Source organism: Tachyglossus aculeatus, chromosome X1 (assembly GCF_015852505.1).
Source record: "Tachyglossus aculeatus isolate mTacAcu1 chromosome X1, mTacAcu1.pri, whole genome shotgun sequence".
Taxonomy (NCBI): domain Eukaryota; kingdom Metazoa; phylum Chordata; class Mammalia; order Monotremata; family Tachyglossidae; genus Tachyglossus; species Tachyglossus aculeatus.
In genome coordinates, this window is record NC_052101.1 from 122,746,788 (window position 1) to 122,766,509 (window position 19,722).

General features: G+C 52.8%; 1 protein-coding gene across 5 annotated transcripts; it reads right to left on the bottom strand.

Moving 5' to 3' along the window:
- Positions 1-1,842: 1,842 nt before the first annotated feature.
- LOC119919885 (occludin-like) lies at positions 1,843-18,384 on the bottom strand. 5 transcript variants are annotated; one of them, XM_038740671.1, is made up of 9 exons: positions 18,342-18,384; positions 17,819-17,923; positions 11,131-11,982; positions 9,339-9,497; positions 5,588-5,721; positions 4,869-5,057; positions 3,741-3,912; positions 3,132-3,173; positions 1,843-2,723 (listed from the first exon to the last, which is right to left on the bottom strand). In XM_038740671.1, exons 3-9 carry the CDS (start codon positions 11,950-11,952, stop codon positions 2,622-2,624), a joined length of 1,620 nt encoding a protein of 539 aa, XP_038596599.1. In that variant the 5' UTR covers positions 11,953-11,982; positions 17,819-17,923; positions 18,342-18,384; the 3' UTR covers positions 1,843-2,621. The 5 variants fall into 5 exon arrangements, 4 of the variants coding, with proteins under 4 accessions (XP_038596599.1, XP_038596602.1, XP_038596600.1 ...); XM_038740674.1 differs by lacking the exon at positions 18,342-18,384 and having other exon boundaries at positions 9,339-9,428; positions 17,819-18,032; XM_038740672.1 differs by lacking the exons at positions 17,819-17,923; positions 18,342-18,384 and adding an exon at positions 12,267-12,320.
- Positions 18,385-19,722: the final 1,338 nt, after the last annotated feature.

Sequence of the window (19,722 nt, forward strand, 5' to 3'; positions counted from 1 at the left end):
CCGCTGGGTGAATCAACTTAGACCCAAGCCATCTTTGCAGCCGCCTGGCCGGGCAGTTGGTAGAGCTCCCGGCAGCCCCTCATGCTCTCCCTTTTGCTCCTCAGGCTGTGCTGGGGATGTCATAAACCACACCCTGCACCAGGGAGGACCCAGAGGCACCCTTTCCCCACCCAGTGTCACCAGCCAATTTGGGTGCAGGGGTTGGCATGGGCTGGGGTACCTACATCTTCCACTGCTCCTGCCTGCTAGTGAGTCCAAGCCCTCTTGGAGTTTCCATTTCCTCCTAGGAGGAGATTGCCCAGTGGCCATCCCACAAAGAAGCTGCAGGCTGAGCCTGGAAACCACTAGAGGTAGGGTTAGGAGTGATGTGATGGGGCTGGAGGTGATGAAGGTGGGGGAGACATGTGCAAAGGGATCCCTTGAGTTCTTCCTTCCTCCCAGGATTCATCTGGGGGCACAGCAACTCATTCTGCCCACGGTTGGGACTCAGAATCTTAATACATGCCGGTGGGAAAGCCACGTTAGACATGGGGCAAAACTAGACATATGAATGAGTGCCCATGCACACCAGCACTCTACAGGTGCGAGGCTGTTTGTCAATGCTCAAAAAAGGGGCCTGGCACAGGTGCCCACCCTTGCAGGCTGTCAACACCGTTTATCACCAGGATTCCAGTTCGGTACCCGACCCAGTGCCTCCCCCATTGCAGGGGAGGTGATGCCCTCTTATGCCCCCTGCCAGCCTGCTTCCTTTCTCCGTGCATCAAGGGGGCATCAGGAGATACCCGGGTCAGCCTCTCTCCTGGATTTGGTGAACTGAACTCTGCCAGAAAGTCTGGGCCAGCCAAATGGAGGGCAGGCTAAAAATGTCTTGCCTTATCCTCATGCTGAGCTAAGGGACTTCAACTTGAACTCTCAGGACAAAATCCACTTCTAAACCCACCCTGTCCTTTCACCTTTGCCCTCCCCTCCCTTTTCCCTGCCTCCCCCCCCAACCTTACCCCTTCCTCCTCCACCCTGTCCACTGCTCCCCCTTCTCCCTGTCCCCTCCTGCCACCATGTGTTTGGACTTTGCCTGGAACTAATACATCCTATCGCCCAGGACCCCCTGACTTGGGCTATGTGGACGAGACGCCCAGATGCTTTCCAGATGTGCAGCAGAGTGGGTGAGGACAACCACCAGCCCCATCAGATGCCCCAGGCGCCGTTCAGACCCTAGCCCTGTGAACCAGTGCAGGCGTACTGAGAAGAGGTTCATCTGTTTCGGAAAGGGGACGAGGATAGAGATAGGGGAAGGGGATGAGACCCAAACCAAGATAGAAGCCCGTTCAATATCCCTAATTTCTTCCAAACCCCTGATCATTTACTACTTTAAAAGCTTCATGTGCCCCCACCTTCACCCCTCCCCCCACTCTCTACCTGGTCCCTAACTAGGATAGTGGATGTCCATGGGGGCATCCTGTTGCCCTGGAGAAAGAACCCTGGGCTGGATGGGTGTGGGGTGGTCTGATACAGGAATGGCACTGCCGGTGGGCTGATGGTCTAAGCTGACAAGAGTGACAGGCCCTGCAGAGCTAGGGGACACACTGGGCCTCACATGCTCACTCCCGCCCCTGACCCCCTCCCACTGTTCAACACCCTCCTCTCAGGGCACCAGGATGCCTCTCAACAGTCAGAAAAGAGAAAAGCCACTTCTTTGAGGCCCGTCATCTGACTGCTTCCTTGCCCACTGCCTAGGTCCTCTTCGGCCTCGCTGCTTGATTTCCCTGCCATCTGCAGGGCTGCACCAGCTACTCAAGTCTTGAGTCAGAAGCCTCAAAATCCAGAGGAGGGAGAAGCCCCATCTCAGATGGAAGTGTTTATTTTTTCACATTTGTTTACAGATTTTCCCACCCCAAGGGTGGGGACTGGGCAGCTCCACAAACAGCTGGTTTGGGTGGTTCTCACTTCCCAGGGCCCCTCCCTGCCGTGGCTGCAGAGGGGTGGGGAGGGAGGCAGAGGGGGAGCTGGAGGCCTGACAGAGAGGGCGAGGCCCTTTCTCTTTCTCCCCTCTCCTCTCTACCCCCAGCCCAAGGCTCTCCTCTTTCAGCTCTGTCTCTCTCTCCCCTGGGCCTGGATGTGGGGTGGAAAAGGGGCCTTAAAGGGGTTCAGTGAGGCCAAGGGATCCATCCTAGGTGGGGAGGGAGAAATGGGGGACAGGACATAAGATCCTGGAGACGGGAATCCCTGGCCACACTCAAAAGGAGAAAGAGTGGAATCTGCTGCTCCCTGCCCCAGAGAAAGAGCAGGCCAGGGTGGGGTTCAAAGCAATTTGTACCCTGGGGCGATGGGTACGTTCCCAGGGGTGCCTGCTCTCTGGGTGACCTGCCTGAAGTCTGGGATCCCTCTTTATGAGCTCCTTCTGAAAAAAGGGTACCGATGGGACAGATCCCTTTCCTTTTGGCCTCCTTCCACCCAGCTGTCGGGAGCCTGGTCTCTGGGAAGTGGAGGGTGGTGGGCAAGGGCAGGTAATGGCCCAGAGAATGCTGGGAAGGTCCATCTGGCTCCATGGGCAGGCCCCCACCCTGCTCCCACTAGGAAACCCAGAACTTTGGGAGGTCTGGGTGGAGGGGGTGGGTTCGCCTCTACCCACGGTGTTTGTCGTAGTCGCTGACCATGCGCTTGATGTGGAAGAGCTTGCTGCGCAGGTTCTTGCTCTCCAGCTTCTTGGTCTGGTAATCGGGCATCTGGGAGGCAAAAGGGGAGCAGGGTGAGTCTGGTCTAGGGGGCAGTTGCTATGGGGCCTAGCTTTGTCTCCCCAACCTCCCCCATGTACCCACCCCCAGCCTGGCACACACAAGATCCCCCCAGCTTACGACGGTGGGTGGCAAAGTGCCTCCAACAGCCTTAGCCTCAGGGAGCCAGTGGGCCCCTTCCTGGGCCTCTGTCTTTGTCCCCGTGCCAGGTCAGGGTGGAGTGATGGGGGGAGGGTGCTAATGGGCAGACAGGGCTGGGGGGGAGTGTATGCCACCAGGCAGATGGGATCTCAGGCTCAGGATACCCTCCCGGCCGCAACCCAAGGGGGTGCGGGCCAAGGGAGGGGCCGAAACCCCCGAGGGGGAGAGGAATCCCAGAGCCACAGCCAGGGGCCTCACCCGCTTCAGGTCCTTCAGGCGGTTGTATTCCTCTGCGGTGGCCTGTGGGGGAGATGGGTCAGGGAGATGGACGTCTCCGGTCCCTCCCCGGCCCACCTCCTGGACGCTGCTGCCAAGGCAGAGAGGTGGGAGGTGGGGTGGGGAGAGCCCGGTCAGGGAGGAACAAAGGGAGCCTTTTGAGGCCTTGGTGAGCCCTGGCCATTGTATGGGGAAACCAGGTCTCCGGGGCCAGCTGGGCCGGGAGCTTCCGGGTGAGCAGGGTCAGGCAGGTGGAGGACTCAATGAGGGCGGGAAGGGGCAGGCAGGGCTGGCCTATCCAATAGATCAAGGCAGCAACTATTTGTTGGGGAACCTTCTGAAGTCTGGAGGGGCTTCTGGATGGAATTCTATCTTTTATGGCCCTGTCCCCCAACCTCTAGTCTGGGCATGTGGGCTTTTCTCTGATGTGCCTGCTCTGGAGTCCCGGCCTCACCGCCCAGCCACTGTCTCCCTCCCTCCCCACCACCCCACGGTCCAGGAAGGGCTGGACACCATGGTGCCCCCCTCGCTCCCTGGGCCCAGGCCTCTGGGTTCCCAGTGGTGGGGGTGCTGACCACCGGGTCCCCCTACCTGGTACTCAGGCCCATCCTCAGGGAGGTTGTCCAGCTGCCGGCTCAGCTGGCTGAGTTGGTCGTTGATGTCATCCATAGCGGCACAGAGCTTCTTGTAGTGCTTCAGGTCCATGTCAAACTCTGTCTTGTATGCCTCGCGGGCTTCATCCGAGGTGATGGGTGGGTAGAGGCTGTGTAGATAGTTGTGTGTGTGTGTGAGGTGGGGGCGGTCAGTTAGCCTGGCCATCCCCAGTCTGGGCTGAATCCTGGATTAGATGGTGGGGAAGGGGCAAAGAAAGAAGACTCAGTCCCCAGTACCGTCCTCGAGAGATTGGTGGTTCTCTCTCTCTCTCTCTCTCTCTCTCTCTCTCTCTCTCTCTCTCTCTCCCTCTCTCTCTCTCTCTCACACACACACACACACAAAACACAGGGCACTCTATCTAGGGACAGGAGGAGGAGCAGGCACAGTCCCTATCCTCAAAGGACTGACAGTCTGATGGGGGAGACAAGGCCTTCCCCCCTCTGCCCCCCCCCCCCCATGCACACACACACACACACTCTCTCTCCCTCCCCTCCCCCCCGCCCCCTCTAAGGGCTTTGGGGAAAGACAAAGGGAGAAGATTTTATCTCTATTTCAGGGGCTGACAGCCAGACAGGACAGGACAGGCACAAACCCAGACAGACAAACAGAAAACTCAAAGGGCAGAGACATTAAATATCAAAGATATTCCTCTTTGAGCAATAGAGAGGTAGACAAGACATTTGTCCCCAAGATTTACACATTAAAGCCTTCTTCATTATTACTGGAAGGAGTGGGCTTAATCTGGGTAGCCTTGCTGGAGGAGCTAGGTTTTCAGGTAGGGTTTTGAAGATGAGGACATGGTTTAGTGCCCGAGGAAGGTGGGTTGGGAGAGAGAGAGGGCAGGATTGGGGGAGACGGCAGGGAGCGACGGGGAAGCTGACTCTCTGTTGGAACAGTGTTGTGGAGGGGCCCAGCTGCGAGCCAGCCTGGGCAAACCCTTCCTCACCTTCCTGCCTTTGGCTGCTTCTACCAATTTGTGACCCGGTGCCAGTCTGGGAGACTTAGTACCTGATGAGGGAGCAGGGTCCCCTCTCCTGCTGCACCATCTGGCTGTCCTTCCCTCACCTGACCCACTCGTTCCGGTCCCTCTCGTCACTGGACTCCACCGCCGTGGTGAAATCCGTCTCACACTGTGACTCGTCCAGGTCCGGGTGGTGCCGGTATCGGTGCCGGCCCCGCCTGGTAGGGAGGTGGATTGCAGCTGTCTTCCCTTCTTTTAGGGAGCTGACGCCAGTCTTTGCAGGGGATGGGACACTGGAAAAGCAAAGGGATCCAGGAGCAGCCATTGCTGGAGAGCAGATTGGTAAGGGCCAGGGCCAACTTTGGTCCTGGTGCCCTGAAAGGAGAAGAGCACCAAGTATCTGTAGGGTCCTCCAAGGGTCTGTGCCCATTGACAGAGGCCAGGGCAGGTCACCCAGATTTCCTGGGGAAAACTGGAATGGTCCTGGAATTCAGGGTGCTGTTCTGTGGGCCTGGAGGGAACTGAGACAAACTGGGCACCCAAATCAAAGCCCTGAGGGGCTCTGCTGCTGCTACTGCTGATCCTGATCCAGGCTCAGGGTTACCCAGAATACACCAGCAGGTGGGTCCCTTCTAGACTGTGAGCCCGCTGTTGGGTAGGGACCGTCTCTATGTGTTGCCGACTTGTACTTCCCAAGTGCTTAGTACAGTGCTCTGCACACAGTAAGCACTCAATAAATACGACTGAATGAATGAATGAATGAATGAATGAATGAATGCTTACCGTTTCCCTGGGATGCCACCAGACCCCACTTCCAACCCACCTGGTGATATGGTCTTCATAGGCTTTCTCCGGAGGGGCACTGTAAGGGCTGGTCAGGGGGCTGGTGGGCTTCTCTGAATACGCCAGCGTGGCCACGTCCTCCTGGATGTTAGTGCCACCCACTGTGGCCTTCTCCTGGGGAGCAACCATGTCCCCCAGTGAGGTTCCCCCAGCCCAGAATGGGCACAGAGCATGGCACGGGGCCAACCGCTTGATGGGAGGAAGGAGTGACCAGCTTCCTGGAGTAGAGTGGCAAGGACAGTCCCTTGGGGCACTTGACCTCCCCAGGCAGTGCAGGGGGCATTAGTGGGCACCTGTGCCTGAGTGGAGAGGGTCCCTAGGAATTGAGGGCAAAGAGCCAGGGGTGCACCAGCATTTGAGATGGCAGAGGCCCGGGAGCAGGAGGGAAGCCCGGCAAACCAAGGGTGGGGCCTACCCTTAGCAGGAACTCTCCCAGAACAAAAAGCACAAAACCACCGTGTTCCCTGTTGTTTCAACAGACCAAAGCAGGAGGCCTTTATCAGGGGCCTAGAAACAAACATCTCTGCCCCCCTTCCTGCCCCGCCCAGTCCCCCCCAACTCCAGGCCAAAGCAGGACAATAGCACTATCAAATCCTGGCCGACAGGCCCCTGGCTGAGACCTGGCTCCAGGTCACAGGCAGTACCCGTCCAGCCTTATTCCACCCTTCTGCTTCCGACCCACCTCCTGGACACTGGGCAGTGGGCCCTCCAGACAGGGTAGAGGGGACTGAAGACAGAACCCAGTAATGGGAGAGTGAGCAAGCTGAGCCAGCCAGTAGGGTGCCCTCTCCACCCTCCCTCACCTTAACGACTCCCCAGTGCCTAAGTTGCATATTATTTTGCATATCATTTGCACCTTCCCTCTGACCTGGCCCCAGATTCACTTGCCCTGAAACACACCCCACAGGCTATGCGGACGGGTCAGTCAGTCAGTCAGTCAATCATATTTATTGAGCGCTTACTGTGTGCAGAGCACTGTACTAAGCTCTTGGGATAGTATGATACAACAGTAAACAGATACATTCCCTGCCCACAACGAGCTTACAGTCTGGTGGGGGTTTACAGTCTAGAGGGGTCAGGTTAAGCTGGCCCAGCCAGGAAAAACCTTCAGAGAGCAGGGTTTGTGCCTACCAACTCTACTGTATTGAACTCTCTCAAGCGCTCAGCACAATGCTATACACACAGTAAGCACTCAATCAATACCATTGATTGATTATTGGGCTCCCAGCATCAGTCGTCCTGCCTGAGATAAATCAATCAATGGTATTTATTGAGGGTTTACTTCATTCTTTCATTCAATCAATCAATCACATTTATTGAGCACTTACTGTGTGCAGAGCACTGAACTAAGCGCTTGGAAAGTACAGTTTGGCAACAGATAGAGACAATCCCCACCCAACAACGGGCTCACAGTCTAGAAGGGGGAGAGAGACAACAGAACAAAACAAGTAGACAGGCATCAATAGAATTAAAATAGAATTAAAACTCCTCACCCTGGGCTTCAAGGCTCTCCATCACCTCGCCCCCTCCTACCTCATCTCCCTTCTCTCCTTCTACTGCCCAGCCCGCACCCTCCGCTCCTTCGCCGCTGATCTCCTCACCGTACCTCGTTCTCGCCTGTCCCGCCATCGACCCCTGGCCCACGTCATCCCCCGGGCCTGGAATGCCCTCCCTCTGCCCATCCGCCAAGCTAGCTCTCTTCCTCCCTTCAAGGCCCTGCTGAGAGCTCACCTCCTCCAGGAGGCCTTCCCAGACTGAGCCCCTTCCTTCCTCTCCCCCTCGTCCCCCTCTCCATCCCCCCATCTTACCTCCTTCCCTTCCCCACAGCACCTGTATATATGTATATATGGTTGTACATATTTATTACTCTATTTATTTATTTATTTATTTGTTTTACTTGTACATATCTATCCTATTTATTTTATTTTGTTGGTATGTTTGGTTTTGTTCTCTGTCTCCCCCTTTTAGACTGTGAGCCCACTGTTGGGTAGGGACTGTCTCTATGTGTTGCCAATTTGTACTTCCCAAGCGCTTAGTACAGTGCTCTGCACATAGTAAGCGCTCAATAAATACGATTGATGATGATGATGATAAAATAGATAAATAGAATTATAGATATATACACATCATTAATAAAATAAATAGAATAATAAATATGTACAAATATACACGAGTGACGTGGAGCGGGGGAGTAGAGCAGAGGGAGGGAGTAGGGGCAATGGGGAGGGGAGGAAGAGCAGAGGAAAAGGGGTGCTCAGTTTGGGAAGGCCTCCTGGAGGAGGTGAGCTCTCAGAAGGGCTTTGAAGGGGGGAAGAGACCTAGTTTGGCGGATGTGAGGAGGGAGGGCATTCCATGCCAGAGGTAGGACATAGGCCAGGGGTTGACTGCAGGACAGGCGAGAACGAGGCACAGTGAGGATGTTAGTGGCAGAGGAGCAGAGTGTGTGGGCTGGGTTGTAGAAGGAGAGAAGCAAGGTGAAGAAGGAGGGGGCAAGGTGATGGAGAGCTTTGAAGCCAATAGTGAGAAGAGAACTGTACTGAGCGCTTGGGAGAGTATAGTACAATAGAGTTGGTAGACAACATCTCTGCCTTCAAGGAGCTGACAATCTAGAGGGGGAGACAGACATTAAAATAAATGACAGGTAGGGAAGAGGGGAGAGGTGTGGAGAGATTTCAGTGCTTAGAACAGTGCTTGGCACACAGTAAGCGCTTAACAAATACCATCATTATTTCAGGGCTGGGCTGTTGAAAGGAGGTGGGGGAGAGAAAGCTTCAAAGTCTCTGCCTCATGGAGGAGGAGGAAGAGGCCAGGTAAGGGGCAATGAGAGCCAGGCCCCTCCATTCTAGAGTAGAGGATTTCAGAGCAGAAACCCTTGCATCCACTTAGGACCCTAGCCTCTCCCTTTCCCCACACCGCTCACCCTCTTCCCACACCCCTCACCCTCTTCCTTCCCTCTGTCTTATAAATTATATATTATAAATTATTTATTTCTGTTACTGTCTGTCTCCCTTTCTAGACTGGAAGCTCACTGTGGGCAGGGAACATGTCCATCAACTCTGTTGCATTGTGCTCTCCCATGCATTTAGTAGAGTGCTCTGCACACAGTAAGCACTCAATAAAAACGATTGATGATGTCTTCCCAACACACCCTACCGATTCCTTCTCACATATCCCTGCCTCCTCCCTAGTTCCGCTCTCTCTGCCTAGCTGGTCAGGCCATCGGGAGCTAGCTCAGCAGATGGTATGACCAGCCACTCCCTGATGACCTTGCCCTGGACTTATAACACTGGGGTGGGGTGCCCGCCCAAAGCAATCTTATCCACAAAGTGGGCATTGGACGTCCTTGCCCGTGACAGAGGACTAAGAGAAAGGGCTAACTTCTGCCCTCTGAGTCAGGGCTGGAAGGGGTGAGGGACTTGCCCAGATTGGGCTTGAGGGAGGAGGCATAAAACGGTGGGGAACCCCCTCCTAGGGGTAGGGAGAGAGCAGGTGGGCTGGTTAGAGCCAGGGCTGCCCCCTGGCCCCACGGGGGGACTGGGTATCACCCTGAGAAAAGTGACTTTAAAACTCTGAATGGTGACCGCATTTGGGTTAATGATTGACCAGACTGAAACTCAGCCTATCTTGAATAAACAGTTTGGGGGAGGGTGGTAGAGCTCCCGTAGTGAGAACCTGGGATCTGTCCCAAAGGCCCCTGCTTTGCCCTTGCCAAGTGAGGGGTGCCGACTTACCCAGTCATCTATACTGGGGCCGTCAGGAGAGGCCAGGGGCTTGTCCCAGTAGATGTTGACTTTGCCAAACCTCCAGATCTTGTATCGGGTCTTGTGAGCAAAGAAACAGATGACACAGAGGAGGGTGACAATAAGAAAGCCACAGAGGATGGCCACGGCCTGGGGAGGAAGGCAAGATGACAGTAATGACTACGATGATGATGATGATGATGATGATAATAATAATAATAATAATAATAATAACTGTGGTACTGTGATATTTGGTATGCCCTTACTATACCAAGTGCCAGGAGAGGTACAATCCAATCAGATCAGACACAGTCCCTGTCCTACATGGGGTTCACAGTCTAAGGTGGGAGAGAGAGCAGTTCTCTTATTCCCATTATAAAGATGAGGAAACTGAGGCCCAGAAAAGTGAAGTGCTTTGCTCAAGGTAATACAGCAGGCTAGAGACAGAGCAGCAATGAGAACCTAGGTCTCCTGATTCCCAGGACCAGATTCTTTCCATTAGGCCCGGCTTTTTCAGCCACCAAGCCACCCTCTCCCCCACCCCACCTCCTGTGTCTGCCCCATGGGGACTTTCTGGGGGTGGAAGGGGTGGGGGACCAGGGCTGGGCTTTCAGGGAGGGAGCCCAGGCCACTCAGCTCTCAGACCCAACCTCAAGCATCCTTCCAATCCCTCACAGGGAAGGGGGAGGGGCCACTCAGCAGTGCCTGTCAGTGGGGAAACTGAGTTAGTGACTGAGCCAGCCTCAATCTTCCTTGGCTAAGGGGTGGGAGGGAGTAACGCAGGAGCTCAAGCCACCCAGTAATGATCATATCTGGAGAAGCAGTGTGGCTCAGTGGAAAGAGCACGGGCTTTGGAGTCAGAGGTCAGGGGTTCAAATCCCGGCTCCACCAACTGTCAGCTGTGTGACTTTGGGCAAGTCACTCCACTTCTCTGGGCCTCAGTTACCTCAGCTGTAAAATGGGGATTAAAGCTGTGAGCCCCCTGTGGGACAACCTGATCACCTTGTAACCTCCCCAGCGCTTAGAACAGTGCTTCGCACATAGTAAGCGCTTAACAAATACCATTATTATTATTATTATAATATCTGGATGCCTGTTACATAAGGGGGAGATTTTTTTTCTTTGATCTCCACCAGAGATAACTGGAGTGTACTTAGCTAAAGCCCAAGACACTATAGTGCGCAACAGCCAGATTGTACGAGAAAAGAACAACATAGTAATAATAACTTGTACTTTATCGATGTTAACATCTCAGAATTACCCCCGCACTTTGCTTCCTAGCCATTGTTTTGCCTTGTTTTCTAACAGTCCCCCACTCCTACCCTGCATCTCTCATCCCCCTAGCCACTGCTCCCTCCCCCTGGGTGAGGTTGGATTCTTTTTCTCCCCATCCTTCAGAAGGAAAAACTGAGGCCTCGAGGGGCTAATTGACATGCCCTTTCCATGACAGAACTGACCTCCAGGCCAGGAACACAAAGTGCAGTGTGGCCTAGTAGAAAAAGCCTGGGCTTGGGAGCCAGAGGACCTGGGTTCTAAACCCAGATCCGCCACGTATCTGCTGCATGGCTTTGGGCAAGTCACTTAACTTCTCAGTGCCTCAGTTCCCTCATCTCCTACTTGGATTGTGAGCCACATGTGGGACCTGATTATCTTGTATCTATTCCAGCACTTAGTACAGTGTTTGACACGTAGTAAGCACTTTAAAAATCAATACGATTGATTGATTTAAAAATACTATTATTATTATTATTAGTAGTAGTATCTGCAGGGAGATAAGTCTTACCTCCTGGGGATCCACCATGCAGTAGTGGTAGAGGTAGCGGTTCATGATCCCACCCCCGATTGGGGACGAGTACACCTGGGAGCACAGCATCACAATCTGGTTGTAATAGAAGCTCCCGGAGCCGGCAGCCATGGAGGCGCGGGGGTTGACCCCGAGGATGTAGACGATGGAGGCGATCAGCACGAAGAAGGCCAGGATGGCGCTGGCCACCAGCACCAGCAGGTAGAAGTGGCGGGAGCGGGTGCTGCGTGACTTGGACAAGCCCGCCACAAAGAGCCCCAGCGAGATCAGGAAGCAGAGCACAGCCATGGAGATCATGAAGCCATTGGCCGCCCTCGGGTTGGTCCCGCCATAGTAGCTGCCCGGGTAATAGCCTGAGCTGCCGTAATAGCCACCCATCCCACTCCCGTAGCCCATCAGGCCTCCGTAGTTGTAGTCCCATGCCAGGGTTGAGGCCACGCAGGCAAAGATGGTCACACACAGCAGGATCACCAGCCCCTGAAGGATCCGAACCAAACCAGGAGGGGAGGTCCACCTGTAGAAGTACTGGGGCACATCCTCCTGGTAGAAGGAGCCAGGTGGGGGTGAAGCCATGTAGGCACATTGAGACCTTGGAGGGCCATAGATCACTGATGGCTGCCTATCGCATGCCTCTTGGGGGGGCGGAGACCCCAGGCCGTGGCTCACCAAGGGCCGCTTCTCGTACACCTCTGGGGGGTACACGATTCCTGGGCCATAGCTCACTGAAGGCCGCTTCTCGTACACCTCCGGGCGGTACATGGCTTCTGGGCCATAGCTCACCGACGGCCGCTTCTCGTACATCTTCAAGGTAGGGCCAGGACCGGGACCTACCTGTAAGTGGCAGAAAGACCTTTCATCAGCACCCCAACCCCAGCCTTTCCCCTGGCTTCTATTCCCCTCTTCCAGGCCTCTTCCTCCCCGTCTCTCCTCTGCCCAGCCCCCAACTCAACAACTCCTGCAACAACTCCTGATTCTAAAGAGCCAGGCTGTGTTCTCCAGCCTATGGCTAGAGAGCATTCCTTAGCCTGCTCCCCGGCCCACCTCTTCCTTCACTCCTGTCCAAAGACTCCCACTTCCCCTCCACTCAGTGAGAGAGACAAAAACCCCCAACGAACCGCAGTTCTCTGGCCAGCCTCATCTGTCCAGCTGGGGCTTGGTGTATGAATCTCTTCAGTTAGGTCTCGCTCAGATTCCCTCACACCTTCGAAGAGCTCCCTCCGGCAGCACAAAGTCTTCTCTGGTCAAAAGCCCCACCCACCACTCCTTTGATGGAGTTCAGCTTCCCTGTCCCCACCCTCCCAGCAGGGAACTCCTAGCTCTTGCTTCCTGTGATGCCCAGCCTTCAGAGCGGGCTCAGGGTGGACTCTCCCTCGGCTCCTCCTGGAGACCCTGACAGGGTCCTCTGCTCTCTCCCTCCCTTGCTCCCTCTACTGCTTCCAATTTCCTCTTCATCAGCTCAGGATGTGAGGTGCAGAGTGGTAAGAGGGGAAGGAGGGAAAAGAGGGGAAGAAGGAGAAAGAGAGGAAGAAGGGGAAGGCGGGGCAAGGATGAGAGGGAAGTGCAAGGAGGGGTAAGGAAGGCAAGTCCCTCTTCATATCAGACAGATTCATTCATTCATTCATTCAATTGTATTTATTAAGCCTAGTGTGTGCAGAGCACTGTACTAAGCGCTTGGGAAAGTACAACACAACAATAAACAGTGACATTCCATGCCCACAACGAACTCACAGTCTAGAGGAAGGGAAACAGACTTCAATGCAAATAAATAAAATTACAGATACACATAAGTGCTGTGGGGATAGTGTGGGGTGGGTAGAGCAAAGGGAGCAAGTCAGATGCAGAAGGGAGTGGGAGATGAGGAAAAGTGGGGCTTAGTCTGGAAAGGCCTCTTTGAGGAGATGTGCCTTCAATAAGGCTGTGAAGAGGGGGAGAGTAATTGTCCGTCGGATTTGAGGAGGGAAGGCATTCCAGGCCAGAGGCAGGACGTGTTCCAGGAGTCGGTGGCGAAACAGGCGAGATTGGGGCACAGTGAGAAGGTTAGCACTGGAGGAGAGAAGTATGTGGGCTGGGTTGTTAAAGGAGAGAAGCGAGGTGAGGTTCGAGGGTGCAAGGTGATGGAGTGCTTTAAAGCTTGATACAGAGGTTAATGGACAATGACTGGAAATTTTTGAGGAAGAGGGTGACATGTCCTGAATGTTTCTGTAGAAAGATGATCCAGGCAGAGGAGTGAAGTATGGACTGGAGTGGGGAGAGACAGGAGGTTGGGAGATCAGCAAGGAGGCTGACAGTAATCTAGGCAGGATAGGATGAGTGATGGTATTAACGTGGTAGCAGTTTGGATGGAGAGGAAAGGGTGGATTTTAGCTTTGTTGTGGAGCTGGGACTGACAGGATTTGGTGATGGATTGAAAATGTGGGTTGAATGAAAGAGAGGAGTCAAGGATAACACCAAGGTTAAGGGCCTGTGAGAGACAGAAAGGATAGTGGTACCATCTACAGTGAAGGGAAAGTCAGGGAGAGGACAGGGTTTGGGTGGGAAGATAAGAAGCTCTGTTTTTGGACAGACGATCACTCTCCCCACCCTCAAAGCCTTATTAAAATTACATCTCCAAGAGGCCTTTCCTGACTAAGCCCTTTGTTTCTTCCTCCCATTCCCTTCTGCATCTCCTTTGTAACTGGATTTTCACCCTTTATTCAGCCCTCCACTTAGGTACATATCCATAATTTATATTTATGTCTGTCTCCCCCTCTAGACTGTAAGCTCAGTGGGGGCAGGAAACATTTCTACCAACTTTCTTGTATTATATTCTCCCACGAGCCCGGGCTTTGGAGTCAGAGGTCATGGGTTCAAATCCCGGCTCCGCCAGTTGTCAGCTGTGTGACTTCGGGCAAGTTACTTCACTTCTCTGTGCCTCAGTTCCCTCATCTGTAAAATCAGGATTAAGACTGTGAGCCCCACGTGGGACAACCTGATCACCTTGTAACCTTCCCAGCGCTTAGAACAGTGCTTTGCACGTAGTAAGCGCTTAATAAATGCCATTATAAAATAAAAAAAAGTGTTTACTACAGTGCTCTGCACACAGTAAGTGCTCAATATATATGATTGATTGATTGGGACAACTGTCACATCCCTGCCCTTCCTAATAATCATGGTAGTATTTGTTAAGTGCTTATTATATGTGCCAAGCACTGTGCAAAGTGCTGTGGTAGAAACAGTACAATCAAATCAGACCAGTCCTTCCACTGAGACCCACTTCTACCCTTCATCCCAGCTGGGCTGGGTGAAAGAGACGGCTGGGCCTCAGTCCTAGCATCTAGGGAGAAGGGACTGGTTGTTATTCTCTTTATCTGCAGGGTAGGTTAGCCTCAGGAGAGGACAAAACAATCTTCCTATACCTGATAAGATGATCCTCCTCAATCTCACAAGTTTCACTTCCCAACCCATTGTTGCCCCCTTCTTCCTCTCCCCCTCTCCATCCCCCCCGCCTTACCTCCTTCCCCTCCCCACAGCACCTGTATATGTTTGTACAGATTTATTACTCTATTTATTTTACTTGTACATATTTACTATTCTATTTATTTTGTTAATGATGTGCATCCAGCTTTACTTCCATTTATTCTGATGACTTGACACCTGCTCACATGTTTTGTCTTATTGTCTGTCTCCCCCTTCTAGACTGTGAGCCCGTTGTTGGGTAGGGACTGCCTCTATATGTTGCCAACTTGTACTTCCCAAGCACTTAGTACAGTGCTCTGCACACAGTAAGTGCTCAATAAATACGATTGAATGAATGAATAAGTTAAGGAAGCAAGGGCCTGAACTTTATAGGTCATCTCATCCATGCCTCTGCCTCCAGGCAGACTAGCACCTCTGAAAGCTTTATCCTTTTCTAACCCCTCTGTTTCAGTCACTCCCTCCTCCTTTTCTCGGGATTACCTAGGGCCCAAGGACCTTTGGGAGACTTTATCTCCCCTCTATTTGTCCTGACAACAAGACAGGGAGAGAGACCTTGAAGAGCCAGGGACAGGGAGAGAGCAGATTGACCCCATACAATCTGGGGCCAGAGCTGGGCATTAAGGGAGGGAGAGTTGGGAAGGTGAACTCAACTCACCCCCAAGACACTCAGATTCCCTGGGAACTCTCCCCACTTTAATAATTCCCTCTGCCTCTCCCCCAGGGGGAGTATGGACCTATCCTTTCGACCTCATTAACCTTCTCTGAGGCTTTGGGCTCAGGCTGACCCTGATTCAGAGATAGAAAGACCGGGAGACACAGAGAGAGGCACAGATAAAACAAGGATAGGGAGAGAGAAAAGGAGAGAGAGAGAGAGAGAGAGAGAGAGAGAGAGAGAGAGAGAGCTGAGACAGATTTAGAGAGAGAGATAGCAGAAACCAAGACACACAGAGTTCAGTGATACACAGAAGAGATTGACAGACAGACAGACACACACAGAGTGGAGAGAGTAATGAGACAGAGACACACACAGAGAACTCAGGGACAGAGAAAAGCACCCAGAGAGCACAGACAGAGACATATCCACGCAGACTGGAGAGACAGAAACATGCAGAGTATGAAGAAACAGACAGACACTCTCAGGGAATGAAGATAAAGTGATGTGTGCAGAGACAGAGAGATACATACAGAGAGGGCAGAGACGGACATTCCTGCCTTCAGGAGACCTGTTTGCATATTCCACTGACACCTCAAACTTTACCTCATCTTCCCACCCAAACCCTGTCCTCCCTCTGACTTTCCCATCACTGTAGACAACACTGACATCTTCCCTGTCTCAAACCTGTAATCTTGGCATTATCCTAGATTCATGTCTCTCATTCCACCTGCACATTCAGTATGACATAAAATCCTGTCAATTCAACCTTCACATCACTATAATCTGCCCTTTCCTCTCCATCCAAACTGCTACAACGTTGATGCAGAGCCGGGATGAGAACCCAGGTCCTTCTGACTCCCAGGCCCGGGCTCTATCCACCAGGCTGTTGTGGGCAGGGATTGTCTCTATTTGTTGCTGAATTGTACTTTCCTAGCACTTAGTACAGTGCTCTGCACACAGTAAGTGCTAAATAAATATGATTGAATGAATGATCCAAGCACTTATCCTACCCCACCTTGACTATGGCATCAGCCTCCTAGCTCACCTCCCTACTTCCTGTCTCTCCCTACTTCAGTCCTTACTTCACTCTACTGCCCAGATCGTTTTTCTAAAAAAATGTTCAGTTCATATCTCCCTACTCCTCAAGAACCACCTGTGGTTGCCTATCCATCTTTGCATCCAACAGAAACTCCTCACCATCGGCTTTAAAGCATTCAATCAGCTCACTCCTTCTTACCTTACCTCCTGAACTACTACAGCCCAGCCCTCACACTTGGCTCCTCTAACACCAACATATTCACTGTACCTTGATCTCATCTCTCTCACCAATGACCCCTTGCCCAAATCCTCCCTCTGGCTTGGAATTTCTTCTCCTTCCATAGAGAACAGACCACCACTCTCCCCACCTTAAAATCACATCTCCTCCAAGAGGCCTTCTCCAGCTAAGCTCTCATTTCCCCATCTCCCTCTCCCTTCCACATCACCTTTACACTTGGGTCTGTACTCTTTAAGCACTTGATATCCGCCCCACCCTCAGCCTCAAAGCACTTATGTATATATGCCTAATTTATTTTCACATCTGTCTCCTTCTTTAGACTGTAAACTTTTTGTGGACAGATTATATGTCTACCGACTCTACTGTATTCTCCCAAGTGCTTAGTCCAGTGCTCTACACACAGTAAGCCCTCAATAAATAGCACTGATTTATTGGTAGAGACAGAGACACACACACAGTGCAGAAGCAGAGATGCACACAAGGAGGGCAGGGGGGAGACAGACAGAGCAGAGAGACAGGGTTATACACAGCATGTACAGGCAGCAACACGCACAGAAAGTGGAGAGACAGACACACAGATCCATAGAGGGTAGAGACAGGCAGATACACAGAGAGCAGACAGCCACAAAGAGCACAGAGAGTAGAGAGACAGAGATAAATGGAGAGCTTAGGGTCAGAGTGCCGAGACAGAGACATATCCACACAAATTGAAGGGACTGAAACACAGAGTGAAGAAGTAGAGACACACAGGGAGTGAGGAAACAGTAATGCACACAGAGAGGGCGCGCGCGCACACACACACACAGTGCAGAGTCAGGGAGATGCATACAGGGAGGGCAGAGACAGAAACACATATAGAGAGCAGAGAGACTGGGATATACAGAGTACAGAGACAGGGACACTCATAGAGAATGGGGAAACAGAGTCACTGAGGGAGAGAGAGAGTGTCCCAGAGAGCAGAGAGGCAGAGAACAGAGAGAACCAAGCACAGAGAGCAAAGGAACAGAGACATAGGATGTAGTGACAGCCGGAGACGCAGAGAGCCAGACATCCACAAAAAGCAGAGACAGTCACTCAAAGAGAGACAGAGACACGCCCAGAATGCAGAGCAGGCAGAGACATCTCCACCCCCACCCCCAGCCCCAACGCCCACCTCTTCCCCCCAGGGGTCCCTCTTGGGCCAGGGCGGATTGGAGCCGTTTTTCTCCTCGGCTCTGGTCCGGATCCCGCGGGCAAAAGTCACTTGCCCCATCCCTGCCCCACCTCATCGATCAACCTACCTTGTCCCTCCTCCCACCGGTTCCTCGCCTGGGAAACTTTTGGTCCTCTGCCTGGTCTTCCTCTGCCGGGGAATCAATCGGGAGCCGGAGGGGAAGGTCTGGCGCCTGGCGGGAAGGAGGTCGAGGGCAGGGACAAGGGCAGGGTTAGGGACAGAAGGCTAGCACACATAGACACTCAGCCCATGGGGCCGGGGGCGAGCCTCTCTCCCTCCGGTTCCCTCGAACCTGGATGGTGGGGCGGGTTAATCATTAGCGGAGGGAGAAAAAAAAAAGAAATCTCCCCTCCCGGGAAGCCATAAAGAGAGGCGGCCGGAGGGCGGGGAGTGGGGGGCGAGGGCGGGACCGAAATCTCGGATCAGATCGAGGCCGGATTGGGAAGTGGGACGGATGGGATGCCGAGGCCCCTCCTAACTCCTTCTCCGCTAGCCGCGGGGCAGTCCCCGAGGCCTCGGCTCTCCACGCTCCCTAAGGCCTGCCGATGATCCCTGGAGATAATGATCGTATTTGTTAAGTATTTACTTACTCTGTGCAAAACGCTGCACTAAACGCTGGGGTGGATCATCCAATCTGACAGAGTCCCTGCCCCACCCGGGGCTCACGGTCCTAAAGAGACCCTTGGAGATAACGGATCTCCCCAGGGCTCTGCACAAAGAAAGCACTCAATAAATACCATTGACTGGGAAGCTCATGACCCCCTCTCCTCCATCCCCTTTGCTCCCCAGGGGTCCCCAAGTGTTGGGCTCAACCCACTTCCTGCTCTCAATCCATCCATTTTACTTACAGATTTGGGATCAGGAAATGGGTGACACAGCCATTCCTGGACAGTAATCAATATCACGATTTATCACTGTACCTCGATCTGGTCTATTTCGTCGCTGACCCCTCGCCCGTGTCCTGCCTCTGGTCTGAAACGACCTCTTTTCTCAAATCTGACAATTACCCTCCCCTCCTTCAAAGCCTTATTGAAGGCACATCTCCTCCAAGAGGCCAGCCCTGACTAAGCTCATCCTTTCCTCTTCTCCCACTCCCTTCCGCATCGCCCTGACTTCACCCTGCCTTGCTTCCTTTATTCATTCCCCTCCCAGCCCCACAGCACTTAATGCACATATCTCTAATTTATTTATATTAATGTCCCCCTCCCCCTCTAAACTGTAAACTCACTGTGGGCAGGGAATATGTCTGCTTATTGTTATATTTTACTCTCCCAAGTGCTTAGTACAGTACTTTGCACACAGTAAGCACTCAATAAATATAATTGAATGAAAGAATGAATTTAAGCACTTACTATGTGCCAAGCACTGTATTCAGCACTAGGGTAGATCATGATAATCTTGTCAGACACAGCCCCGTCCCACATGATGATGATGATGGTATTTGTTAAGCGCTTACTATGTGCCATGCACTGTTCTAAGCACTGGGGTAGATACAAGGTCATCAGGTTGTCCCCCGTGGGGCTCACAGTCTTCAACCCTATTTGACAGATGAGGGAACTGAGGCACAGAGAAATGAAGTGGCTTGCCCAAAGTCACATAGCAGACAAGTGGCAGAGTCGGGATTAGAACCCATGACCTCCGACTCCCAAGCCCGGGCTCTTGCCACTAGGCCAGGCTGCTTCTCTGATGAGCTCCCAGTCTAAGAGGGAGGAAGAACAATAATTTAATCGCCATTTTATAGAGGAGGAAACCGAGGCACAGCAAAGTGAAGTGACTTGCCCGAGGTCACACAGCAGACAAGTGATGGAGCCAGGATTAGAACCCAGGTCCCCAGACTCCCAGGCCCAGGTTCTTTCCACTAGGCCACACTGCTTCTCAGTGTGGGAGCTGAAAAGGAGGGAATTGGGCAGGAAATCTTGTCCCAGGAGGAGTTAATTAAGAAGAATAAATAATGGTGCTTGCTAAGCCTGT

Excerpts from the sequence above, each read along its gene's own strand:
- LOC119919885 (XM_038740671.1), bottom strand. The coding sequence starts at position 11,952 with ATGTACGAGAAGCGGCCGTCGGTGAGCTATGGCCCAGAAGCCATGTAC. Across the intron at positions 9,498-11,130 it reads GCATGGTGGATCCCCAGGAG|GCCGTGGCCATCCTCTGTGG; the intron begins GTAAGACTTATC and ends CTTCCTCCCCAG. Across the intron at positions 2,724-3,131 it reads GCCTGAAGGACCTGAAGCGG|ATGCCCGATTACCAGACCAA; the intron begins GTGAGGCCCCTG and ends TTTGCCTCCCAG.